At 39.9% G+C, this 27,966-nt stretch overlaps 2 protein-coding genes across 6 annotated transcripts in view; one reads left to right on the top strand and one right to left on the bottom strand.

The window, feature by feature from the left end:
* The window catches only part of MYO3B (myosin IIIB), a 427,577-nt gene that overhangs the window by 66,247 nt on the left and 333,364 nt on the right, over window positions 1-27,966 (bottom strand). The gene's annotated exons all lie outside the window — the stretch shown is intronic.
* LOC121501651 (60S ribosomal protein L27a-like) lies at window positions 16,776-25,166 on the top strand. The gene is made up of 2 exons (XM_041773930.1): window positions 16,776-17,211; window positions 25,084-25,166. Exons 1-2 carry the CDS (start codon window positions 16,776-16,778, stop codon window positions 25,164-25,166), a joined length of 519 nt encoding a protein of 172 aa, XP_041629864.1.

The raw sequence follows: 27,966 nt of genomic DNA, 5'->3' as shown, positions 1-27,966 counted from the left end.
TAATCTCTACACCCAAGGTGGGGCTCAAACTCACAACCCTAAGATCAAGAGTCATGTGTTCTACCGACTGAGCCAGCCAGGAGGCCCCTGAGATACCTGATTTTTGACATCTAAATTAATTTCAAAAATTTCAGATTTAGCTTAAATCAAATTTAGATTTGATTCAAGGTCATCAGATCAATAATTACATTTTATGAGAACACAGCAGTATCTCTGGTGCCTGGCAAAGTCTTCAGGGCCACTGAAACCAAAATTTCCACCATGTGACCTTTATTCAGGGGCAGCTCTATTTTTAAATTATTTTAAATTATTTTAAATTAAGATGATACCCTATTTTTAAATTAAGATGATAAAATGATTAAGATCATTTTCTATGATACCCATAGAAAATGGAAAATAATGAGCAATTTCTCTGGGTCACATATCTCTATTGCCAGAAAAATAAAAGACATGAAATTTTTCAGTAACATACATAACAGGCACCATTTTTGCTTTTATGTAAAGTATCAATTCCACATGTAATTGCTGAATATTTTCTAAATTAAGAGCCCATGTGGTGAGCGGGTGCACACAAAGAGATAATCAGAAAAATCTCGGCATTAAAATATAGTCTCCAAGTAAAAACACATAAATCACTTTGGTGAGACTTGGCCTGCTGTGAAAGTACTTCTCTCTGCCTGGTATTTCTGCTAGGTCTAGTGCAGAGGAACTGAAAATCCACTGGGCCTATGAACCTTAGGTCACTAGGTAAAGGGAACAAAACAAATGGCTGCGTACTACAAAGTCAAAGGCCAAGACATGCAGAGATCTACAACTGGGTTATAGATAAAGTCTGTATTAGAAGATGACTTGCTTTTAGTTTCTAGTTTTCTTTCCACTGCTTAGTAAATTCACTTCAACAACAGGGCCATTTTCCTAAGTGAAGATAATAAAACCACTCCCTGAACACTGTGTGATTTCTTTCTTTTTTTTTTTTTTTTTCACTGTGTGATTTCTTAACATGATTCCCAACTCCAAGAGCTGTGACTCTACTTATTTCCTTACTCAGTTGTTTGTTCAGAGCCAACTGCTGATGAGGTCACAGCTATAGGTTTCTGATTGCTTGGGTCTATTCTGTGGCCCGCAAATGGTACCCCTAATGCTGGCTGGTCATCTCACACATGACACAAAGTCCCGAGAGCCTATCTGTGCCCAATGTTCACTCCTGGAAAACCATGGAAGGGTATGCAAAAGTGAGGGCAGTTCTATAAGAGTCAAGACTAAAATGCAGGCAGGTGGTGAAAGCAAACAGATTGTTCATACATGCCACTCCTTCCTGTCCTGAGCTTTCCAGAGCTGAGCCAGGTATAAGAACAGATACTTTTTGCTCCTCCATAAAAGAAAGACATGCCCAAGTGATTCCTAAAACCTTTCTTGGCTCAGGACACAAAGAATCACTAGGAGTAATACACTGTTCACCTGGGATGTATTATTCAGGCTCGCAGAAACATTTGCAACCTGAGGACATGTTGGAATTTATGTGTAAGACTTATTTATCAGGCTTCCTCTCTGTGCATGTTCTTGGAGCTGTAATTTTCAACCTTGGCTGTACAGTAGAGTCATCTGGGGAACTGTGAAATAATCCCAGTGACCAGCCACACCCAGAACAATTATATCAGAATCTCAGGAGGTGGGTCCCAGGCAGGTGGATACTTTCTAAAGCTTCCCTGATGATTCCAATTTGCAGTCAAGATTGAGAAGTACTGTGTTATAGGAGGAACAGTCAGGAGCATGGATCTGAGGCTCAGAGCTGAGAAGGGTGGAAATGTTCTCAGTTATGCTGACTTGTTGAAAGCATCCCAGATTTCCAGAGTAACTACCTAATGTCTACTGAAAACTCATTTCAGTTTTCCTCCTAAGGGTCAGAATCAAAGGCAGACAGCCTAAAAATAACTCATCAGCAGCCTGTTTGGCTGATGGCAATGCTGGAAATTCTAAGTTGCCTTTTAACTTTAGCTTATTGCCTCTTCCCTTTGAAATACTGCAACTATTAAGAATCAAGTTACAGATCAATAAAAGGTCTCATTAACCACGTTAACAAGTGTGAAAGGTCTAAACCAACACCAAACCCCTGAGTTTTCCCTGGTACTTATGTACCCCTTTACCTAAAAATTCAAGAAACTTAATGGGAAAAAGACAGCAAAGATAGCAGAAGAGAACTGTATTTGCTTAAAGGAATGACAAATGATACATTTTCCACACTAATTTATATCTGCCCTTCATCTCCACAGGCTCAATTAATAAAAGTTATGCATAAATCATAAGAGAGATCATTAAATGAACCAGTTCATAGTGCTGACTAATTGGTAAATAAATACTTCATGAAAATGGTTGATGGGTGTACAGAATCTGAGAAAAAATAAACCAGAAAAAAAAGCCTTATCTCTAGCTATGGTAGCAGTGTCCACATCTCATCCACTTCAATTTATAATATTTTCCAAGTTTGTTAGAGGGAGATATACCACAAAAATAGAGACCACAATGAGAAATTTAAAATCGAACTTAAAAAATCCAGATTCGTTTCATTTGACCAATGCCTGGTAGCAGGTAAAGAAGATATCCTACATCTGGGTGTTGTCACATTTTTATCCTGGACCAGCTGCATACTATTGTGTGACTATGACGGCAGGCGGAGGCAAAGAAAGTAAGACAGGCCCAGGAGATGAAAATGGCTTTTTGCTAGGCTACGCTGAACACCAAACAGGTGCCTTGGAAATCGGCTTGCTTTTTGAGGTTTAATTTTTTCAAAGGCTATTGCTCTCTATAAAAAATAACATCTTCAGATGGAAAATTTTCCCTCCTCACTACAAGCTCCAAGTTAGAGGTTAGGCAGTACTGTTCACCAGCTGTGTGACTTTGGGCAAGCTTCTAAGCCTCCCTCCCTATCAGGGACTTGAAAAGATGTTTTTTTATTTAAGACGCTTTGTGGAAAAACATTTAACCCAGGTGCAGGCATAGAATAAAATCCTCATGAAATAGCTGTTGTTGTTATTTACTCTGTGTAGATAAGCCTAGAACCCATCTTGATTTTTCTTTTTTTTTTTTTTTTCATCTTGATTTTTCTAGGGAGAAATGAACTCTTCAAAAATGGATCCCTCGGAGTAAAGACCCGGATTCAGATGTGAATAGAGACCAGTGATTCTAAATAAAATGAAAATTCAGAAAAGTGATGCTTCAACCTTGACCTGTCATTCCCATTTCTCATGGAGACCCTGAGTGTAGCCAGTGGTATGGTGAAGCCAAACTTAGAACAGATAACAATGTTCCCAGGGCCCCGTGGGAGAAGAGTGTGTAAGGAGGGAGCAGATGGCTGAGGGTCTCTGCCACATGACCACAGGTGAGGCTGAGACCTCTCTTCTCAGAACTTAGCAGGGACCAGAGGTGGAACCAGACTTGATCCCCACTCTCAAGAATCTGGCAACCTGGTAGGGGAGACAAGTGTTAGTTAAACACACGGATCTGCTCAAACACTAAAGCTGGAGTCCATCCAAGTTCTGTTAGGGCTCTGCAGTGTGGCGGGAGTGCTCTGCAGGCCCTGGGCAAGGCTGGACTCCCAATCCTCTGGCCAGGGCTAGTTCGGCAGCTGTGGAGAGGGGCTGTGTGTCCTGACCAACCAGTGACTTTTACACCCTCTGAAGCAAGCTGCTGCTAAAAAGGGTCTGTGGACCTCCAGAGAACAAGCTCAGGAAGGGATTCTGTAAGAGAATTCTGTGAAAGAGAAAGTTCCACTGTTTCTCTCCCCTGGGTCCCAAGAGAGAACAGAGACAACTGTTTTTCTTGACAGAAGGCTTAAATGTTGAATTCCCATTGCAGGGTACTTATTTCACTTTTCTCGGGGGGACATATTGGTCATGACTCCTGCTGTTTTTTTTTTTTTTAAAGAAAAATGTGAAGAGGAAGAGAAGGGGAGAAGGAAACACAGGCAGAATGAGAGAAGGGGGAACTGTGGGGAAAGGCCAAGAGACAAAGGGAGAGTAAGGAGTCCTCACTGGGTGCCTGTGTGTCGGGGCCACCCTGGTGGAGCTACCGTCCTAGCATGGTTCTGAGCAAGCCCAACTAGGGAAGATGTGGCTGAGTGCAGTAACCCCAGCAGTGAGCAAAGGACTAGAGAGAAGGGTAATGAGGTGGTCTTCCCTCAAAAACAGTGTTCTCCCAAGACCTGCCTCCATCCCACACACATTTGCCCCAAACCATACCTTGTTCTCTAAGAGAGGAAGCACCAGTTATATACTGCACTGCACATCCTCACTCTCAACTTTTCCCAAACAGCTTCTCTGAGTGACATCAAATCCCAGAAGCTCCCTTCTTTGTCCCTTTGCTTACTGGGAAATTTCCAGACCTATTGGTAGTATGTCTCCAGCCATTACAAACTTGAATCTGATGACAGCCCTAGAACTTCTTCACAAAGTTATGGTGCGTGAAATAGCCTTTGCCCCTGCAAATATTTTTTTTTTCTTCCTGAAAAGTGCATAAAAGGTAATTTATAAATCAACAGTCTGCTTTGCAATGACTGCCTGCCTAATCTTGGGGTATATCTTAGATTAATATGATCCTAAACTTTTCAGGCTGTTTTGAACTTATTATAATGCACACATTTTCCAGTTCTTTCCCACTGCATAAATGTATTTTTATAGCTTGGTTAAAATTGCCACAAAAGATTCTTGCCTGAAAAGACAGTTCATTAACATATACCACCACCATCAGAAGCACAATGTTATTATTATACATAAATATTAGTTTTTGTAATAAATCATACAAAAGGTTAAGTTATGTCACTAAAGTTATGATGGTTGAGCAAAATCCAAATTTGCAGAGGATGCTTCAGCCAATCACAGAGCCAAATGATGGTTTGGCACAGCTTCAGGGCCCCCCTCCATACCAGCACCCCTTCCACAACCACCTTGGTCAACACACAATCTCTGTAGAAGCAGTGTGCCTACCATGTAACACAGCCTTAAGGCTAGTTTTTAGCAGCTCTCTACCCAGCCTGCAGTCCCTACAATCTGCCCATGTGGGGATTCTGGAGCCTCAACGGCCATGGCTATGAGGCAAACACTGAGAGGCAGTGTTTGAAATTTTCCATTTACTAAGGAGATGCACAGAGAGAAGGAAATCTAACTAACTTTCCTATTTAATCCTCTAACAAACGTTAATTAGTATCTACCGGCAAGCAAGGCGCCCTATTAAAGGGTCACGGAAAATGCCTGTAGTATAAGATCCTAGATCCTTAGCCTGATTTCAAGACCTGTCCCTTGCCTACCTCTGCAGGCTAATGGTACATTATGTGCCAGGTGGACTGGACTTTCTCCCGTCCTTCCAGTTCCTCGTATATTCTCTTTCTCTTTTTCTCTGTGCTTTTGCATCATTCCTTCTGCCTAAAACAGATTTCCTGCTATATTGTACGACACTAACTTCTACTCCTCCTTTAAGTCTAAGCTGAGTTTTAGCCTTCCTAGGGTAGTCTTCGATTCTGTGGGCTAGGCTATGTTACTTTGCTATATATGCTCCCATTGGCTCCTGGACTTCTCCTTTCATGTTTACAATTTTTAAATGCCTTTCTTCCTTTCGGTAAATTTCATGAGGGAAGGGACTATCTCTGTCTTGTTTATAACTATGTCCCATTAGCCTACTACTTCATGCCTAGCACATAATAGTTGCTTCTATGGTAGGGAAAGGGAAAAAAATTACTTAAGTGCCAGAGTGTATATGTGTGTGTAGATATTAAAGTACCACAAATTAAATCCTATCAGCAACAACTAAGAAAAAAAAAATTCCAAACCAGAACTTGCCAATTTCTGGTTCTCTTAATACTGAACAATGTTCCATGGGTCAGTGCTACTGTTGTAGATATTAGCTACTGTTTATGAGAATGCATACAAAGAACTCAATCTCTGAGTACCAAATCTTGTTCTCCTATATAGCTCCAGCTTACATATTTTTCCCCCCTAAGGACACAGGATACAAGTTTGACTGCTTTTCTTCCATAGGCAAGTTGTCTGCAGTATAATGACTAATAATGAGATGATGGTACATGTACTCTGGCAGCCCGAAAGCACCACAGTGAGAGAGCACTCAATAGCTCTGTCTAGCAGGGTTCTGCATAAAAACCTCTGCAAAACATTTACTTATTAAGTCGTTGATTCTACAGAACTGTGCTAAGCTCTGAGGAGAAACTACAAAACTATAGCTAGTGCTACAGAGCATTAGCAAGTAAAACTTGGTTGTCTATATAAAATACACTACATCAAGCAGAATTCCAAGATCTCAAGGATTTCAACATTTGAAAAGTCTACTAATGTACAATACCAACATGCCACACTAATTAGAAAGTTAAAGTGGACTCAACTATAGGCTCTAAAGCAGAACTTTAGTTCGGTGGTTCATCTAAATAGATGCAGAAATAGCTTTCAACAAAATATAACATGCAAGTATTATCAAACTAGGAATAGAAGATAATGTACTTAACCTCATAAAATTTATTAAAAATTTACAGGAAAAAATCACACTTAGGGATGAAACTTCTTGCAGCATTCTAAAGCCAAGAACTAGACACTCATGCTCATTAACTCTGCTTATATCCAATGTTATAACTGAAGCTTCTGCACATTGTGATAAGGCAAGGAAAAAAAAGGGTATAATTGGAAACATAAAGGAAAATTTTTCTTATTTGCAACAATATGATGGACACACAGGAAAACTGAGATAATCTACCAACTATTGAAATTAATAAGAGTGGAGCAAGTTGATGTTCAAAATCAACATACAAAGATCAATAGTGTTTCCATATCCCAGTAATGGGCAATTCAAAAATATAATACAAAAAGAATCCGATTTATAATAGCAACAGAAAATATAAGTGTGGTAGCTTGCCTCTAAGAGGGCCTCCAGTACCCCTGCCCTGACCTTCCTGGAATTTCGGTTTAATCAATAGGATACCACAGAAATAATGGTCTGTGACTTCTAAGGCTGGGTCACATGAAATACTGTAGCTTCAATCTTTCTCTCTTGGATCCCTGTCACCAGAAGCCAGTCATTCTGTCATGAAGACACTAAAAAAGCAGCCCTAAAGAGAGACTTATGTGGTGGAGAACTGAAGCCTCTTGCCAAGAGCCAATGAGAAACTAAGGCTTCCTTCCAATAGCCATTTTGGAAGCAGATCCTCCAGCCACAATCAAGCCTTCAAATACTACTGTCCCCTTGACATCTTAAATCACATGAAAGGGCCTGAGCCAGAATCACACAGCTAAGCTGCTTCTGAATTCGAGGCCCTCAGAAACTGTGAGAGAACACATGCTTGTTATTGTAAGCCACTAGGTTTTGGGTAATTAGGCAGCAGTAGATAAACAATTTTAACAAAAATTCATTAAAAATTTTTAAGAAAAAATATGAAAGGCTTTTAATAAGAAAATGTTCTATGAACATTATGGAATGATGTAAAAGACAAACTGAATAAACTGAATAAATATCCTTTACTTCTAAGGACATTCTTTCCAATTTATTTTAATTAACTAATTGAGATTATTTATTTATTCATGAGAGACACAGACAGAGAAAGGCAGAGGAAGAAGCAGGCTCCTTGCAGGGAGCCCAATGTGGGACACATCCTGGGACCTCAGGATCATGCCCTGGGCTAAAGGCAGACACTCAACCACTGAGCCACCCAGGTGTCCCCATTCTTTCCAATTTAAACTACATATTTAGGGCAAAAACCTCAGCCCACTTCCTATGCAACTTGATGAGTGAATTTTAAATTCATACAGAAGATCAGAAGAGCAAGAATATTCAAGAAAAATCTGAAGAACATCACACCAGGGTGTGGAAAGCAATGGAGTTTGTCTCCCAGATATCAACATTTATCATCAAGCCATTGTCATTAAGATAATGTGGTACTGGCACAGGAGGACAGGAATCAGTGGAACAGCAGAAAGCCCAGAAACAGACTTGGAACCTTGATCTATAGGGTAGGCATTACTATACCTACCTTCCTTCCTCCCCACCCGTACCCCAGAGATGTCCATATTTGATTCTGCAGAATCTGTGAAACATTAGGTCACATCTAAAGGGGATTTAAGGCTTTGGATGGGATGAAGTTTGCTAAACAGCTGGCTTGATTTTAGAATAAAGAGATTATCCTGGTTTATCTGGATGAGCCTGATGTAATCACAAGACTCCTGAAAAGCAGAAGCAGGAGGTAGAAGAGTCAGTTCCAAAGAGATGGCACTGTGGGAAGGACTTAGTCTGGCTACTGTTAGTTTTGAAGATGAAGAATGAGGCCATGAGCCAAGGAATGCAGAAATCATGCAGAAGCTAGAAAAAACAAACAAACAAAAAACAGGAAACAAATACTCCCCTAGTGCCTCTGCCAGAAATGCAGTGGAACCAACACCTTGATTTTACCCCATCAGGATCCGTTTTGGCCCTGTGATCTCAAAAACTGTAAGATAAAAAATTTGTGTTGTTTTAGGCTACTAAACTGGTGGTAATTTGTTGTGAGAGCAACAGAAAAGAATACGATCTACCTTACAAATGAGAGGAAAGGATGTACTATTCAACAAATGCAGTAGGACCAACTGGTTATCCATATAGAAAGAAAGAAAACTAGATCACTCTCTCATGTCATATGTAAAGATAAATCTGAGGTAGAGTGAGTACCTAAAAAGTAAAAAGCAAAATATTAAAAATTTTCAAAAAAGTTTAATACCTTTATGAGCTTGGAGAGAGATTCCTTAGGGCACAAAAAGCACAAGCTGTAAATAAAAAACTGATAAAACTATGTTAAAATTAAATTCATCTGTTCAGTAAAAGTTACTATATATAAATATAGAAGACAGGACATAGGCCAGCAGAATATATCTGCAGTGCATCTAACACATAAAAGTTAATATCCACAGCATGGAAATAATTCTGATAAATCAAGGAAGGAAAGATAACCCAATAGAAAAATGGACAAAGGACATGTTTGTTAGGCAGTTCATAAAAAGAAATTCCAATGCCCATTAACATATGAGAAAGTGCTTGCCTTTATTAGTCAGAGACAAGCAAAGAAAATGATACATTGTATGTTTCCAATTGGAAAAAAAAATCGAAAATCCTTAGGGTTGGTGAGGTTACAGAGAAAAGGGGGGCTCATAGTCTTCTGGTCTAAGTACAAATTTCTATTTTAATTTTGAAAAACAATTTGGCAATATTCAGAATGGTAGAAGATATATATCTTGTGTGACCCAGTGACATGTTTCTAGAGAAACAGATAACCAAGGAAATGTCTTGTACTTATACATAAGGAGACATGGATATCCATCCTAGCCTCATTTGTAGTAGTGAAAGTGAAACTCAAGAACAACCTAAATGGCAATGAAAGAGAATAGATACAATGTTGCATTCATAAAATTAGTAAAACAGTGCTACATGTATCAACATGGATAAATACTGCAAACACTTAAAGGGAAAACTAAACATGGAGAGTGATATATTCTGCATTTATATAAAATTTAAAACCACATACTCTTTAAAATGCTTTCATATTTATAAGCTTTGGTGGGGCCTGAAGCTTAAATAATTGGGGGAAGGTCTCCTTTAGGAAAAAGAATGTAAAATTATAAACACAAACTAGGTAGAAAATTGAATATTAATATTGAATAAGAAAAAATAACCAGTATACATTTTTAAATGCTGACAAATACAATAATATCAGAAAAACAGTGTAATATTAGTAACAATTTGATACCTCTTTATGATATCATTCTCTCTGGCTCCAATTTTTAATATATTTTCTAATAGAAAGTATAAAAAGATAATTTTCCATCTTTTCTCTAGCATGCTTGGTCAACAACAAACTTAAGAAAAAAGAAAAGGTAGACTAGAAAAGATTCTTTAAGCAATCACAACTCTGACACTTCTGTCCTTGCAGAGTAGAGTGGCCAACTGACCTATTTAGGCAGGGCTTCCAGAGCAACCTGGACCATAGTCCCTAAGCAAGAAACAGATTCTCCTCCCAGGGTTGAATATGATGAGATCAGAGCCAGAGGCAGAACATCTTTGGCTGCTGGGAGTTGTGAGGCCATGGAGCTGGCCGTGGCAGCCCCAGGGTCATGCACTCCAGGCTTGGGTGTTGCTCCAGACTCCCAGCCTGTTGCCAGGGCTGCTTCTTTGACAGCGGCCTTCAAAACTTTTGGGCCTTGGGAGGAGGCAATGCGAGTGAGTGCCCCTGAGCCTAAGATTCTTTAGTTTCAAGTAACTTCAGGGTAAATTCTATAGGGGAGGAAAAAATTTCATCAGCCCTCTTGGGGTCCCTATGCTGGGTCTGAAAACTAAAATAACAAAGACAGATTAGCAGGAGAAAAGCAAACAAATTCATTTAATACAAATTTTATGAGATACAGGAGCCTTCATAAAAAAATGAAGACCTGAAGAAATGGTTAAACCTGATTGTTTTTATGCTTAGTTTGCTGAAGAGTGAAAAGTTGTGGAAAAATGTGGCAGGACAAAGGTGAAGCAAGTGTGGCAAACTAAGGAAAATTAGCAAAGCTTGTTGGGTCAGATCCCTCTGTGTTCCTTCTCTTTGGAGATAAGGATGCTTCTTTCTTCCTGGTAAAGGGAGGGCACTTCTTACATGAAGGTTTTATGACCTGTTTCAGGGAAGCTATCACTGTGCTCAAATAGCTTGAAAAGGGGGGATCCCTGGGTGGCTCAGTGGTTTAGTGCCTGCCTTTGGCCTAGGGTGTGATCCTGGAGTCCTGGGATCGAGTCCCACGTCGGGCTCCCTGCACGGAGCCTGTTTCTCCCTCTGCCTGTGTCTCTGCCTCTCTCTCTCTCTATGTCTATCATGAATAAATAAATAAAATCTTTAAAAAAAAATAACTTGGGATCCCTGGGTGGTGCAGCGGTTTAGCGCCTGCCTTTGGCCCAGGGCACGATCTTGGAGACCCGGGATCGAATGCCACGTCGGGCTCCCGGTGCATGGAGCCTGCTTCTCCCTCTGTCTATGTCTCTGCCTCTCTCTCTCTCTCTCTGTGACTATCATAAATAAATAAAAAAAATAAAATTAAAAAAAAATAACTTGAAAAGGTCTTGTCTAAAAAGATTATTGTTTATTATTTGCAAATCTTTAAATTTTGTGATGTTGATTCTCCTGTTCTTTGCTTCATAGTTTCTCCATCTTATTATACAACCAAGAAATGTATTTTATTGTTTTTATATTAGAATAGTTGCTTCTACAGTGACGAGCTCTAAAAACATGCTGAGTAGTTAGTTACATTCAAACCATAAACTTTTAGTTTGCCCAAGATTTAGGGAATAATTAGAATATGAATTTCTTAAAAACACTAACTTGTTCCCTACACTACACAGAATTTCTGTAACAAAGTTCTCTCTCTAAGAAAGCACTAAGCTCTTTGGAGCTACTACTAAAGACCCAAGCCTTCAGTAAGCTGTCTGGGCCTCCTTCAGTCCTGCTACCACCAGGGGGCGATAGCACCATTGGGGGGGCGGAGGGGGGTCTGTTTACCTAGACCATAACATCTATTCTTCATAGCAAGATTTACAAGCGAACCCCGTGAATATTTTAGCAGTTAGTTCAGAGAAATGAGTGCAAATTGTGGATAATACAGTGAATATATTAACAGCTTAGGATATTTAATACAGTTTTAACAAAGTATAAATTACATAAAATGCAAATTTTAGCAGTAATTAAGAGAGTTCGCTGTATTTACCTTATGATGCTTTTGAAATCCTTTAACAGAAAATGTTCATTCACTAAGTTTCCAATGCCTCCTCACAGGGAACTACTTTCCATATTACTTATTTGAAACAAACTACTTCACAGCAGCTCAGGAGAGGGTGAAATTTCAAATGCACAACAGCTGTTCTGTTTTAAAGTCCAGGCCAGCCCTTAAAACTGTGCTTTAGAAAAATCGATCTAATCAAAATTAATCTGCTTGGTCATCCCTTTTGTCCACCCATGTCTCTTCCCCCAAACAACCCATGTTAGGTCTCCAGGCATGACAGCCCTAAGAGGGCATCATGACTGTGTGTGTGCACGCGCATGCTTTCTTTCAGGCTGACAGCTTGCCTGTATTTTGGGGAGGATGTATACTCCTCCCACTTCTTCCTAATGAACCTTGATAATACCTCAAACAGGTATTGTTTATATGGCTGTGTTTAGAGTATTTGGGCATAGTACTAAGCTTATGTCCGAAGTATTAAACAGGAAAACATACATGCACACATGCGCAGGCACACACACATTTTCACATACCCTGCAGTTGTAGAATATTTGCAGTTAGAGCAAAATCTTTCCTTTTCACATTTAATATTTGGAAATGCTTGAGGTTTGAGGAAAACATTTTCATTAAGCGTTTGATGTTGTGGAGGAGCTCCAGGCAGTGGAAGACTGCTTTGGTTCACATTTCAGGAGCTCCTCAGGACTTGGGAAGAGAAGCTAATGAAATGTTTCCCTGTTTAAAGTCACATACAAGAAAATGAATCTTCTAAAATTTAAGATACTCCATTTTTAAGTGCATAGTAATATTAAACACTACCCAAAAGCCATGAGACTCTGAGGGGAATAGAGACCTACTATCTCCTCTGAGAAACTCATGTACTTGTAAATCTTCAACCCAATACTGATATAAATGGGGCTGCTGAGTCAGATATCAGAATTTACTTAAGTCCAAAGACTGAAGAAACTTAGGTTTCATGTTTGCACTAGCATTACTAAAATGAAAATGAAAAGACTTTTCATCTTCTGATACTAATCAGGCCATATCAAGCTACCTATTTACCTACACATTCAACCAGCATTTACTGACTGCCTATTATCATGACACAGGTGTTATAAGAGGCTCCCATGGACATACAAATATGAACCAGCCACAGACTTTGCCCACTGGGAAATTAAAGTTTGAGATAAAAATGTTTTCTTTCTTTTTTTCCTTTTTAAAAAGATTTTAATTATTTATTCATAATCTATTATGAATAGCTAGAGAGAGGCAGAGATACAGGCAGAGGAAGAAGTAGGCTCCATGCAGGGAGCCCAATCCTGGGACTCCAGAATCACACTCTGGGCTGAAGGCAGGTGCTCAACCGCTGAGCCACCCAGACATTCCTAAAAATATATTTTCAAGGGAGTACTAAATCAGAGATAATGGGTCTACTCTAGATTTTTTTTATTACCCTCTAAATAATTAAAATTGTTTTATATAGAATTTTTGCTTTCTTGTCCCTCAACTTTGAGTTTTCCTGGTTCGAAGGTCTAGGTACCCAAGAGAGATGCTTCCACCAGAAGATGCAACAATGGTCCTACTAAATCAGAAGATGAGACTGCCAGTTGGCATTTTGGACCCCTTATGCCACTGAATCACCAGACGAAGAAGGAGATTACTCTACTGGAAGGATTGATCCTGATAATCAGGGAATTGGAGTTATGCTATGGGAGCAAAGGGAACTCTGTCTGGGACCCAGGATATTCTTTGGGTACCTCTCACTACTTCCAGGTCCAATAGTAAAAGTTAATGGGAAACAACAGTAAGCAAAAATATGAAAAGCCACTGAAGATTCAAACCCTTCAGGAATGAAGTTTGGCTTACCTTAAAGAATCTCAACAAGGTAAGATCTTGACTAAGAGGTCACAGAATAAGAAATAAGGAAATGATAAACATCAACATATATCTTAATGAGCATTTCATTTACAGTAACAAGGACTACAGCAGTGATACACATTTCCTTCTTGCTTTTTTTTTTTTAAGACTTTATTTATTTATTCATGAGAGACACAGAGGGGAGGGGTGGCAGAAACATAGGCAGAGGGAGACGCAGGCTCCATGCAGGGAGCCTGATATGGGACTTGATCCCAGAACTCCAGGATCATGCCCTGGGCCAAAGGCAGGCATCAAACTGCTGAGCCACCCAGGGAGCCCATCCTTCCTGCTTTTTTTTTCTTTCCTGTCATCATCTACAGCAACAGATTTTCACCCTGGCAGTGGGGGGTTGAATCCAACAGTTGTGGCTAGTTCCATTTTGCAGTGTCTCATGCTACTGGAACCAGTCTCACTGGATTCCCTCAGACATGCTGGACACGACCCTATTCAGAGGTCTGGGTTTCAGCTCTATGAGGCCACTCACCCAAGTCTAAGTTAAAACAGTTACATCTTCTCTTTGTTCCTTGAGCTTTAGGAATGGTACCACTTCCTCAAGTTTTTATCTCTGGGATACTGCAGTGCCTCCCTTTCACTTTTTTCAGTTCTTAAGTGTTGGTTAACAACTAAAGAATTGTTAAATTATGTTAAAATAATTGGTGTGGTTCCTGTTTCCTGACGGGACCATGACTGATACAGTGAACACTGTCATCTCCCCCAGTCCATTCCACCCTTTCCATAATGCACAGCAGTCATTATTTGGGAGAGATTGAAGCCACCCCCACATCCAGAGATGGGTCCTAATAGGTCCATGTCAGAGTAACCCCATTCCCTTCCCTTCTGTAATTGGTGCATACAATCTGGGCACCAGCCAATTAGTATACAGCACTCCTCTGGCCCCAGGGATTGGTTGGGGGGGGCGGGGGGAGGTAGTTCCCTCAAATTTTGGGACATGGCAGCTTTTTGCCATCTTAAAAAGAACCAAACTAAAGGTGAAGCTAACCCATGCAGGATGGCAGAGCTAAGGGAATTGCAAAGAACGGAGCCTGAAGTCCTGACCAAGTTGTACCTCACGTACTCAGGACATTTCATTTAAGTAAGCCAATAAATCCTCTTTATTGTTTCAGCTAGTTTGAGTTAAGTGTGCAATTACTTGCCAGCGAAAGCCTTACAATGAAGTCATCTTGTAATTAAACATATGTGTAATCATAAAGGACCATGCAGGCTTCTTTAAGGTGCAGTTTTATATATATGCTTTAGCTACTCACAGGGTATACAGCCCATATAAGGTGAATATGGTAAAATATTAAAAGTGGTGAAGTCCTTGACCTTTGTTTGATCTCAGTTAGAATTGTCCTGTATAACCTGTCTCCTCTACACCCTAAAAATACCATAAACCTTTATCTGAATAGGAAAAAATTTTCTAAATTTGTTCTTTTGGTCATAAGGACATAGGAATTTGTTTGTTTTTTAAATTTTTTGGTTGGTATTTCTAATATCCTGGGGATATGAATTCAGAGCCATTAGGACACATAAAAGTCTAAATTAATCACAACCTAGAAGTGACTTAACTTCTATCAGCTTTGCCTTCAACTCTTTATGTTAGCATATTGATAGGTCAGTGGGAGGAAAAGACCTGAGGCCAGTCTGTTCTTATCCCTAGAAACCTGAGATCTTGAAACTCTCTCAAGGCCTCCCTCTGCCCTCCTTCACTGGCTAAACATCATGAAAACCTTAGCCTCTCGCCTTTGACTCTTTAGTGAGAAACAAAGGCACGTTAATAAAAAAGGCCTCTCACATTTGCATAGTGTTTGAGTTTTAAAAATATTTCATATAGATAATTTAATTTGGAGACCTAGCTCTCTAAGAAGTGGACAGGGGAGTTACCGACACTTTGCTGATACCAAGAGTCAGAGCTGTGACTGAATTTTCCTTCTGTCCTCAGCCCAGCCTAGCAAAGTGACCTTGATATGATTCTAGGTGATCAGGAAATGTTGGCTGGTGAATAAAAATGAAAGACAAGAGAGTTTCAGCTGAGCAGTTTTCCTTAAAACATTCTTGGGTTTGGAGAGCAAAGAGGTGGAATGAGGATCAGCACCCAGGGCCTTTGGCTCTAGTTTCCTGCCCTTTTTCTAGGTGAGGCTTTAGTCCCAGAGTAGGCCAACTATGAGAAGAAGCTCTGAAGACCTAGAAGGTACCTGAGGCAGCAGAGAAGCTCCCCTGGAGGGGGGCTGGCCAGGGGTATATTCTCATAGAGGAGGGCTGACAGTTAACCACCTAGCCAAGCCTTCATAGATTGACTCTATTTTTTTTTTTAAAGATTTTTTTTTATTTTTGAGAGAGAGAGGGAGGAGGAGAGAGAGAGGGAGAGAATGAGTGGGGGAGGGGCAGAGGGAGAGGTAGAAGGAGAAGCAGGTTTTCCACTGAGCTGGGAGCCCAGTGAGGGGCTTGATCCCAGGACCCTGTGATCAAGACCTGAGCTGAAGGCAGCCGCTTAACCAACTGAAGCACCCAGACACTCCAGATTGATTCTATTCTTGACAGAGCTGACTCTATGAATGTTTCTTCTACTAGCTACTTTGTTCCACATATGGGGTCCTTTTATAAAGGATTATTAGGATACCAGGCTTCTAGTGTTTTCACATATCAGACTACAGAACTGGCTGTGGGTATTTTTTAAAAAAGAAACCACAAAGGAAAGGGAACATACAAAATAAAAGTGATTTGGAGGTTGAAAAAAAAAAAACTCTGCAAATCTACTGATCTTGCCTACTACATCTAATGGTGCCTTGGGAGGAAGTCAAAAGAGCACTGTACAGGGAGTCAGGGAGTCTGGAAGCCTGGGGCCTGCTGGGACTCTTGCACCGATTGCCTTGTATCTTGAGCAAGGTGTTAACATTTTGGAGTCTTCACTTCCTTTTGTAAATTAAAGGACTGGACTATTCATAGATCTCTAAAGACCCTTCTAGCCAGGAGATTCTAGGAGTCAATGGGCATGGTAGAAAGGGGTTTTCTGTTCAAACCTTGCCCCTGCCACTCACCATTTGTTAAACTTGGACAAATTCTTTTAAAAAATAACGTGGCTCTTTTGTCTGGGCTGCCAAGATGCCATCCAGACTAAGGAAGACCAGGAAACTTCAGAGCCATGTGAGCCACGGCTGCATTGTCAGGCACCAGAAGCACCCAGGAGGCCAGGGTAATGCTGGTGGCATGTATCACCACAGGATCAACTTTGACAAGTATCACCCAGGTAACTCTGGAAAAGCTGGTATGAGTCATTACCACTTAAACAGGAACCAGAACTTCTCAACTGTCAACAATGAAAAAGTATGGACCTTGGTCAATGAGCAGATGCTGGCCAATGCCACCAAAAACAAGACTGGAGCTGTTCCTATCTTTGATGTGGTGTCACTGGGCTACTACAAAGTTTGGGGGAAGGGAAAGCTCCCCAAACAGCCTGACACGGTGAAGGCCAAATTCTTTAGTAGAAGAGTTGAGATGATTAAGTGTGCATATGGTGGGAGGGGCTGTGTCCTGGTAGGTAGGTCAAGTGACTGGGCCACCCAGGGGCCCCTTTGCATTTTCTTTTTTTTTTCAATTTTTATTTTATTTATGATAGTCACACACACAGAGAGAGAGGCAGAGGGAGAAGCAGGCTCCATGCGCCGGGAGCCCGATGTGGGATTCGATCCCGGGTCTCCAGGATCGCACCCTGGGCCAAAGGCAGGCGCTAAACCGCTGCGCCACCCAGGGATCCCCCCCTTTGCATTTTCAATAGTATGTATATAATAGAAAGAAAAGAATACACGTTATTTTTTGTAAACACTTGTTAGCATTTAAAGGACCTCCCTCCATGTGGATTCTTGATTTTGGCTCAGGTAGTGATCTCAGTGTTGTGAGATTGAGCCTGGTGTTGGGCTCTCTGCTGGAGGTGGAGCCTGCTTAAGATTCCTGGAGGGGGCGGGGTGCGCGGCAGCCAGCCTGTGATCCTGGAGTCCTGGGGCCTGCTTCTCCCTCTGCCTGTGTCTCTGCCTCTCCCTCTCTCTCTCTGTGTCTCTCATGAATAAACAAAATATTAAAAAAAAAAAACATGTTTACAAAGAATATTTACAGTTACTGTGGGACCCAAGGAATTTAACAAAAATCCCCTACCCCTGGACAAGCAGAGCAGGACTAACTCCATTTTGTGCTACACCTGCCATCTCATATATAACCCCCACATGACCTGCTTATTGCTTAAGGCACTCCCCCACTCTAGTCAAGCCGCTGAGCACACCCTTACCGGAAACCGGCTCATATAGGAATGCGGAACCCCTAGCCGCCAGAGAATGTAAACCTCCCCTTTTGCCCACCAAACCTGCATGCCAATTTTGACCAGAGTGATAGGCTAGTTCAAACAGTCACTATTAGGGTAAATTGTAATTCAATTGGCCACCTGCGTGTGGTCTGACATGACTATGCAACTTTCTGTGTGTGTTACAATCTCATTGGCCACTGGCCCCTATAAAACTGCTATGCCTCTTAACTTCGGGGTCCAAGTCCCTGCTCCACAGTGTCGGGTATATTTGGGCCCAAGCTTGAGCTCGTTAACAAACCCTAGTGTGCTTGCATCGGTGTCAGCTCCTTGGTGGTTTCTCGGATTCGCAATCTTGGTTGGGCACAACAGTTACCAGCAAGTGTTTATATTTAAATGTTAAAAAAGTAGAATATAAGATACATAATTTTTCATTTATATATACCTACATATTTATATTTGTTTTATCTATATCATAGATCAGCAAATATTTTCTGTAAAGAACCAGATAGTATATATTTTAGGCTTTGTGGGTTATAGGGTCTCTTGCTTAGCTCTGCTGTTGTAAAGCCACCTAGTACATAGTCAAATAATCATGGCCATGTTTCAATAAAACCTTATTTAGGGACAATGAGATTTTAATTTCATGTAATTTTCATGTGCCACAAACTATTACTCTTTTGATCTTAGTCAACCTTTTAGAAATATGAAAACCATTCTTAGCTCATGAGCCATATACAAAAACAGCAAGTTTGGCCCAAGGGTATTATAATCTATGTTATGGAAAGAAATACCTTAAAATAGTCAATTACCTCTGAATAACAAAATTATAAGAGGTACTTATTTTCTACTTTAATATTCTTACCTTATGTGTTCTACATTTTCTTCTTCTTCTTCTTTTTTTTTTTTTTTTTTTTGAGGGGGTAGAGGAGCAGGCAGAAAGAGAGAAGGAATTTTTTTTTTTAAAGATTTTATTTATTTATTCATGAGAGATACAGAGAGAGGCAGAGACACAGGCAGAGGGAGAAAGGGAGCCCAATGCGGGACTCGATCCTGGGTTTCCAGGATCAGGCCCTGGGCGGAAGGCAGTGCTAAACTGCTGAGCCACCCAGGGATCCCTGTAAACAAGGTTTTACCAGCTCCCTGATATTACATTATGTAAGATGTACTAAAATCAAAACACTCTTCTTTTGTTGGACATTTGGTTTATTAAAATTTCTCAAAATTGCCACAAACATCCTCTGGCATTAATTGACTGTATTATTATTAATAATTAATGCCAATTAATTGGCATTAATTTGACTGTATTATTTCCTAAAATTAGCTTCCTAGAAGTGAGATGACTAGCATAAAGTATACAGTTGTACAGATACTCTAAAAATGTACCAATGTACACACCCATTACTCTCCATGAATAAAAGTGCTTATTTCTCTGTATCCTTCTGAGTAATCGTAATTAGAGCAAAGAGGGCATGGGGAAGAGCAAAGAGGGCATGGGGAAGATGGAGGGAGAAGATGAAGATCGAGACTGATGTTAGGTCCAGGGTTATTTGCCTCTATGAGCCTATTTCCACTAAACTGAAATGGGGGTAAGAGTTCTAGGAACTAAAAGTTTTGCTTTGAGGAAAAAAAGATGTGAAAGCACTTTGTAAACTGTTACAGCACAATCACTATCTCATAATTATTATCATGATTCTATTAAACCTCTATATATGAACCAGCCAGTCATTTACCCTGAGGGGGAAAACCCAACTCACCACAACTGTCCTCTTTACAAAAGAATCAGGTCTTAACTTTACAAAGAGTATTTCATCCCTGTGTTACATTCTTAAAATTAGATCCATGTGTTTCTTTTAATTAGTATTTGATAAGTATTAATATTCTTATTTATCTTCTGCATGCCATATGGATTAAATTCTCATTACCTTTGATCTTAATACTTTTAAAATATGTAAATCAGCAGACACCCTCTTTAAAGCAGTGTTTGCATCCCTGTCTATTATTGCCCTGGGCAAAAGGAAAATATCTGCATTGCAAAAAATCCCCAAATTGTGTTGAAATCCTGAAAACCATATATTACACTGGTCAATCTCAATAAATTAAATAATGGCCAACTGAAAGTGAAGTCAATTAGAATTAAATATTGCTTAAACCTGACAAAGGGTAATGAGTGCCCACCATGTGTGTGTATCATCGAGATGGTCACATTTCTGAATAAAACTAGTTAGGGCTTTGTAATTTACTTCACTTCAGCAAATAGAACACAAGGAAGATATTCTGATTAACAAATATATACGTGCTATATGAAGTGCTTCAGTGTTCTGAAAGTCTTTTTGTTTGTTTTGAGCAGTAGTAAGTCATTCCACTTTCTTGGTCCTTAGTCTCTTCCACCATAAAATGGGATGATTGTCTAATGAATTCTAAGACCTATTCCAGCTCTAAGCACTAACAAGAAACAATACAAGGCAGTTATTGAACATATTTTAAAGGAACTTTGAACTTAACTGGGACTATAGTTACTCATTAAGAAAAACTAGAGAGGGGAAAGGACAACTATCACTGACTGGTAGAAATTATTCTTAAGTAGGACCATTTATATATCCACTGATGAGCACACTGAATCATTTAGACTTGTTTTCTCTTTTCTTAAAAAATATACTGTGAAAAATACACTGGCATTATCTTTTCACCTCTTAACTTGAAATACTTTCCTAGCTTATGCTAGGACAGTCATTCCCTTCCCTTAGAGCTCATTCAATTAATGATACAAAACATTTTTGGGAGAATTTTATGTCAGTCAAAGGTCTATAACCTGCATGCCACAAAATGCAAGAAATTATTCCTTATTTACAAGGTTAATTGCCTTTTGTCAGCTGTTCATTTTACTTCAAAAAATAAACAGGTTCCCAGACTCAGAATTGATAGCCTTCTTGGATTGTGGCAAGGTTTATGTTCTTAAGCCCAGATGTAGTTCTCTCTGGAAGAATGCAGTCATGTGTTCATTTTGAATTAATAATTTCAGTTGCTACTCTATACTTTCTGTATTTTGAAAAGCATCCTACATTCTACTAGTTATTAGATAATGCAGTTTCTCAATTTAGGCAAACTTTGTTAGTACAACAAATATGTCTACGTACATATAGTATTTCCTAGAATAACAGGTATCTTCTACAGAGAGTGGTTCTGCGTTAGACAGTTTACAATCTAGTCTAGAAAACATAAAGCTTTCACCTGAGCCCTATCCCTGACTAATAAAACAGAGAGAGACCAACTGTGCGAGGCATGCTGGGATATTAAATATGAAAGATTGGAAATTATATGGCAAATTACTAAGGGATAAAAGGGCCAGGAATATCTAGAGGAAAACTAACTGTGACATGAATTATTTCTCATAATAGATTGACCTAAAAAATGAGAACCAGGCATAGATTTACAACACATATTACATTGTTTCTCCAATTAAGCCATATGTTTATAGATATTTATGTTTGTTGAAATTATTTCAAGAAGTGCATCACACAGGGGTGCCTGGGTGGCTCAGTTGGTTAAGCGCTGACTCTTGATTTCAGCTTAGGTCATGACCTCAGGCTCTTAGGACAGAGTCCCATATTGGGCACCCCACCCAGTGGGGAGTCTGCTTCTCTCCTTCTCCCTCTCACTCTGCCCCTCCCCCCATTTGTACTCATACTCTCTAACATCACTCAATCTCAAAAAAAAAAAAAAAAAAAAAAGGCAAGTGCATCACCCAGTGGAATATCTGCCATGTTGCACCAGGGATGCATCACTGTAAGCAAGTGCCAACCTTGGCCATGAGGGTGGGGCCTGTGCTGTTGGTGGGCAGAGGAAATGCCAACCTTTGACAACCTTTTCCACGTCTCTACCACCTGACCAGCAGTGTTTCATTTCATTATCAAAAGACTGGCCCTTGTTTTCAAACTTACCTCTCCAGCATCATTTCATCATAATCTTCAGCTGCCTTTGAAACTCAGTGCCTTAAAAAATTGCTGAGAAGTCACCATTTTTCTATAATGTGTTCAGGAACAGCACAATCCAGAAACAAAGCTTTCCATTCCAGATTCCTCCCTCTGCTAGTCCCACTATACATCAGTCACCAGGCCTTGTACACTTCACATCTATCCCCACTGTGAGAATCATTCCATCTCATTGCTTTCATTCAGGCCTTATCAACCCTTGCCTAGATCACAACGACTGCCTCTCTCTAGCCTCATCTCCAGGTCTGCCCCATTCTATTTTCTACATGGTACCCAAAGACAATTTTCTAAATGAGCATGTCATCCTCTACTCAATATCTTCAATGGTTCCCCATAATTTCCAGAACAAAGATGCCACTCTCCAGTTCAGCACACACAGCCTTTCCTGATCTGACACCTCACTTACCTCTCCAGTTCATCTCCAACTGCTCCTCAGGACTGTCTCCACTCCAACACGACAACTCCATCTGCTAGCCCTGACAAGTAGTAAGAACTAGCTCAGACTCATCTTTTGGCCTCTTCCCTAACTCCCAAGTCCAAGTTAAATGCCCTAGTACTGGGCTCCCATTTTATTCTGTGTATAACAATATAATAACAATGATCCCACCTGAGAGCCAGTACAGAATCATCTTTCTACTTCTGTGGCCTGGATCACAGTAGATGACGACTGAATGTATACTCAAGAAATGAACAAGTCTTTAAGTTGTTCTTGCTCAAAAATGTCCGCCAACATCTCCAATTCCTTCAGAAATCACACATCGCTAGGTGAAAGCCAGCTAGTTAGTCTGATAAATAAGATCTAAGTATTACCTTTTCTTGAGAAATGTAAGGTTATGTTAGCAGCAGGCTTTTAGGAGATAATTCTAAATCAGTAAGGGAACTGTTATTGGTGAGTCAGGATGATGGGGTAGACATCTATGTCAGGAACTATGGTTATGACTATAACTATAACTATGACTATAACAACTCCCAACTATGTTGCTAGCACTACATTAGGGAACAAGGATAGCAACAGGCTTAAGGATAAGGCTATGGGACTTCAACTTCAAATTCCTGCCTTTCATTTACAGATAGATTTCTGGGGTGCTGCTCATTTGTAGCAACTAATTTGAATAAATATGTATACTGATATCTAAGCAACAATTAAGAACTGCCTGGAGATCTGCAAAACCATTAAAAAGAACGGCAAATGAAGTATCCAAAAACTAAGCCAGAATAATACACAAGTGGTTGTCTCTTTAAGGACAAATAATCAGAATGGTCACTTGCTGAAGAAAATCAGCATAGCCAGCCATATAATGATTAAGGAAAGCCACCGCAAGCAGGGGTAGGCGTCTGCTACAGACTAAAAGTTTGTGTCCCCCCCACAAACTTTGTATGTTCAAATCCTATTCCCCAGTGTATATTTGGAGATGGGCCTTTCGGAGGTGATTAGGGATGGGATTAGTGCCCTTAGCAAAGAGATACAGGAGAGCTGTCTAAATCATTTCTGCCATGTGAGAACACAGCAGAAGGACCCTCATCTGTGCACCAGGAAAGAGGCTCTCACCCAACACTGTGCTGGCACATTAATCATGGACTTCTCAGCCTCCAGAACTTTGAGAGATAAATGTTAGTTGTTTAAGCCATCCAGTCTGTGGTATTTTTGTCATAGCAGCCCAAATGGATGAAGATATATCTTATGACATTGAGTAGAATAAAATATAGTTGCCATGGAAGACAACCCAGCATGGTGGTCCAGAGTCCAGGCTTGGCAGTGAGAAAAGTCTGTGTGGAATCTTGGCTTTGACACTTCCTAGCTGCATGAGTGTGGACAAGGCACCTAAGCTTTAGAAGCAGGAGTTTCCTCATCTGTGAAATGGGGGCATTCTGTTATTTTGCTCACAAAGATCTAATATAAAAAATATTAATTTTATCTCCAGGAAAGTAAGGTTTTCTAGCATGAGAGTAGAAGCTAAATAAAAAGACAAACCAACTCAAGTTCAACCCTTCAAACCAATATATGCTTTCCTTTAATCACCACAGCTCCTTGAAACACAAACTAGTTGCAGCAGCTGGGAGAAGATGGTTCTCTCTCCAAATGGGAAAACCCTTTGTCTTCAGCCAAGATTGTGTATGAGATCTAAATCTCATTTCCAAACATTTGAAACAATGGTTGTGGCAGCTCAGGAGATTAATTTTGGATCTTCCCCCCACAATCATACCAGTGTCTGAGTCTCCTTAATCCTCTTCCAAGTTAGTTAAATTAGGTTTAGGTGGATGAAGCACTTACTAAATACTCTCATGTTCAAATAATCCATACCACCTTATAATGAGGACATTGTTAAAAGAACCAGCTCCTGCAGGAAAAAAACAAAAAACAAAAAACCTGGCAAAGTCACCTGAATTCTAGGATTTAGGAAATATAAGCAAAACATTTCCATGACTCTGTTTTCTATGGACCACAATTCAAAACTTAAATCTTGAGAAGATAATCCATATTGGCTTTACAGAGTATCTCTTTCTCTTTCTTTCATTAGGTCCCAGGAAGGAAATGGCTCTTCTGCTTATGGGTTAACACACAATTCAAGTGCAGCTTCATGGATTCTACTGCAAAATCCTTCAGAGGCTGTTGATGTAAGTGTGTTGATTTAAGGGGGTGTCTTATTATAGAATTGTTTTAACCTAAGATACCACATTGGTGTGAAGAGAAAAACACATTACTTGAATGTTGCTGGAAGCTGCATTTTTTTTTCCCTAGGGAAATGCTGAAGTGAGACACTGACTTTAGCTTACTTTTGGAAAGATGGGTGAAGAGCTATTAGGAAAAGCTGAATAGAGACAAAAGGAAAGCTAAATACAGACAAGAGAAAATAAAGCTAGCACTCTAGTGTTCTCTGCAATAATATTCAGGCCCCAAGTCATGTAAAAGTGTAGGTATAATGATTAACACACAAAAAAGTGACAGTCACAATTTTATGAATTTCTAGTATTTTAATATTTTCTTTTTTGTTTTTTTCTCTCCTCCCATTTGTCCTCCCCAAGGTTGAAAGAGAAAAATGGAAGACTGGATATCTAAAAATATCTTTGGATATTAAACACCAACTCATTTAATAGGACACATATGTCACTGAATTCATTTTTGTAGACCTTGCTCTGGACATCCAACCTTTCAAAGAAATAGTTGCCTTCATCAGCTCTAGTATCAAGGCCAGATTCCTGCTACAGTAACCGCACTCTGGAATCTAAAAATCTAAATATTTAAATCCATGATCCATGAAATTTTGCGGCCTCCTTTTATGCCTTAATCCTAATGTTCCAAGACCCAGCTGAAATCACTGTTGAAAGTCACTGTAATCTCACAAATGAAGATATTTTAGGGACAAAAGTTATGCCTCTGCAAATGTGGTAAAGCAAACTACAGAAGACAAACCTGGGAGCTGGACATTTCAAAGAGCTATGGTTCTCATCTCTTTTTTGAGCAAAAGAAGATCCAAATAAAGTCACACAACAGCTAAACCAATGCCATGTGTGTGGAAACCATATTTTAAACACAAACAAAATCAAACACTCCATATGCCTTCACTCCCCAACATTTGCTAGAACATTTGAGTATTTATTGTTAGAAAGTCAGTGTGGTCAAGCAAAGGAAGCAAAAAAGCCCAATGGGAAGTCGTTGGCTTTCCTCCACTGGCCTTCCTTCACACTGTGCCCTGTTATCACCATGCATGTTGTGCATTCTATTCGGGGAAGCTACACTATACTCTCTCTGCCTCTGTGTATTTACTCATAAGATAATTTAACATGCTCTTTCTTTTAGAATTCAGGGATTTTACAAGGCATATTTGCAAACCAGGTTTCTAGCGTGTAGTCTTTGCCATGTCATGACACACACAGAAAGTTATACTATTTGTATGGCACAACTAGGCAGACAGAGCGTGCAGACTGCCCGGTTCTGCCCGACTGCTTCAGTGTCTTGGTATAACCATAATTTATCCACTGCCCAGCAGAGCACCAGAATGCAGCACTTGGAGATCTACTGTAAAATGTATTTGCTTCCAGGAAATGTTAATACTATTACTTCTTTAAAAAGTTGCTAAATGGAATATGAAATTTTAATTTGAAAGCACATAAAAATGTACGTGACTCTTCATCCCACTCTTAAATCTCATCAAGTTTTTTACGACTTGGCTGTGTTAAGACTACTTAAGACCCTATTTCCAAATACTTGTAGTTGTTTCTGTTCCCTGTAAGAAACAATAAAAAGGTGGCTTTTCTACAGTGACATTCTGTTTGTGACTCTGGCTGTGTGTTATTTTCTTCCATTGAACTTTCTGCCTGGAGGCCTTTCAGCATTAATAGTGGAGCTATTTAGCAGACCATTCCCTTGCAACCTCAGCCAAAGGCCCCAAACAAAACAGCCTATGTTGATCAGAAGCGAAGCTCAGTGACTTGTTCTTTGCCCCTCCAACTGGAGCTGTACCCTGTTGACGGTCTTAAACATTTCATTATTTGACGTTTTACGTACACAAAGGAATGTCATACTTTCAGGTCCAAAGAGAGCTTCAAATATTTCTATAAGTCCTTTTCTTTGAATTTCCCACGTTTTTCATTAGAATCACGTAAAATCCACTGGTAGAGGGAAAAGTTACATTTCCAATCGAGAAACTTAAATTCACAAAGATCTTATTGAAATTCTTATTGATTTTGTGAACACTCTTCTAGTTATGATTTTGGGATCAGAATGACAGTTTCAGTAGAATGTATTATTATAATTATTGTAGAAGCTGCTCTTAGGTATCAGGGTTGAGCAATGGAAACCTGAGTAAGATAAGAGGGACCACAGTGACCACCAGCCAGAATGCAAACAGGCTGTTTCAGTGATCCACCTCAAGATATCCATAACTCTAGCTTACCAATGGGCTCCTTTACAACCAGACAGAGGCACCAAAAAAGGAGAATTCCATACGTTCACATAACTCCTTACTTCCCCCATAACTACAGCCCCCTACCACTGCTCCTAGCACAGTCTCTCCTCTGCTATCCTGCCCACTGCTCCCTTGCAGTGTATTCAATAAACTTCTATTGCCTCTGTTCTGCCTCAGGTGAATTCCTTCATCACTGTGCTGCCAGCCTCCACCTGATTGGGTCACCCTACACTTATTATATCAAATATAGTATTATTATAGTATGATAATCAGATTTATAATTAAACATTAAGCTTATAACTGAAATCACTCCCTCTCCTCCCTCTGTCACATCATCTAATATTACTCTTAGGAAACAGACTTTAGGGGTGCTGGGATGCTTAGTGGTTGAGCACCTGCCTTTGGCTCAGGGCATGATTCCGGAGTCCTGGGATCGAGTCCCACATTGGGCTCCCTGCATGGAGCCTGCTTCTCCCTCTGCCTGTGTCTCTGCCTCTCTCTCTGCGTCTCTCATGAATAAACAAATAAAATCTTAAAAAAAAGGAAACACACTGGAAAGGTAAGACATCCTCTTCATGACAATAAATGCAATTAATACTGTTCAAATTGTTGTTTTAACTGAAGGTTGCTTACAAAAATTGTATGACCTGTTTCTCACATGCCAAGGGCTAAGTGTCTCATTTAAAACTGTCAATATCAAAGGTTAGATGGTTGACAAACACCCACGTTAAAGTGCTAAGGACATGAGTCTGTGACTCACATACAGAATGCTGCAGTTCTTCATCAGGGTTACTGCCTCACTCTCAAACCTGGACTCAATCATGCCGAGATATGAGGAACTCATGCACGCTACTAATCTTATTGCCTTCCAGGAGGTACCAATAAGACAGCAGGACACTAATCAGAAACATCTGAACTTCAGAATTATACGAAGAAGATTTACTTACTGAGAGTGAGACCCTTTTCAAAATGCCAAACCCATTCACACTTGGTGCATAATTTTTAAAAAACTGAGCTTTCTTTCACTAACCTGATTTAATAATGCCATTGATTTCAATATTTTTAGTAAGATTTGTGCAGATAACAGTAATAAATTAGTGAAA

Source organism: Vulpes lagopus, chromosome 11, assembly GCF_018345385.1.
Source record: "Vulpes lagopus strain Blue_001 chromosome 11, ASM1834538v1, whole genome shotgun sequence".
NCBI classification, from domain to species: Eukaryota; Metazoa; Chordata; class Mammalia; order Carnivora; family Canidae; genus Vulpes; species Vulpes lagopus.
This window is presented reverse-complemented; position numbering and strand designations above follow the sequence as displayed.

Coding starts and splice junctions, on each gene's coding strand:
- LOC121501651 (XM_041773930.1), top strand. CDS start 16,776: ATGCCATCCAGACTAAGGAAGACCAGGAAACTTCAGAGCCATGTGAGC. Junction 17,212..25,083: donor GAGGGGCTGTGTCCTGGTAG/GTAGGTCAAGTG, acceptor TCATTTTTGTAG/ACCTTGCTCTGGACATCCAA.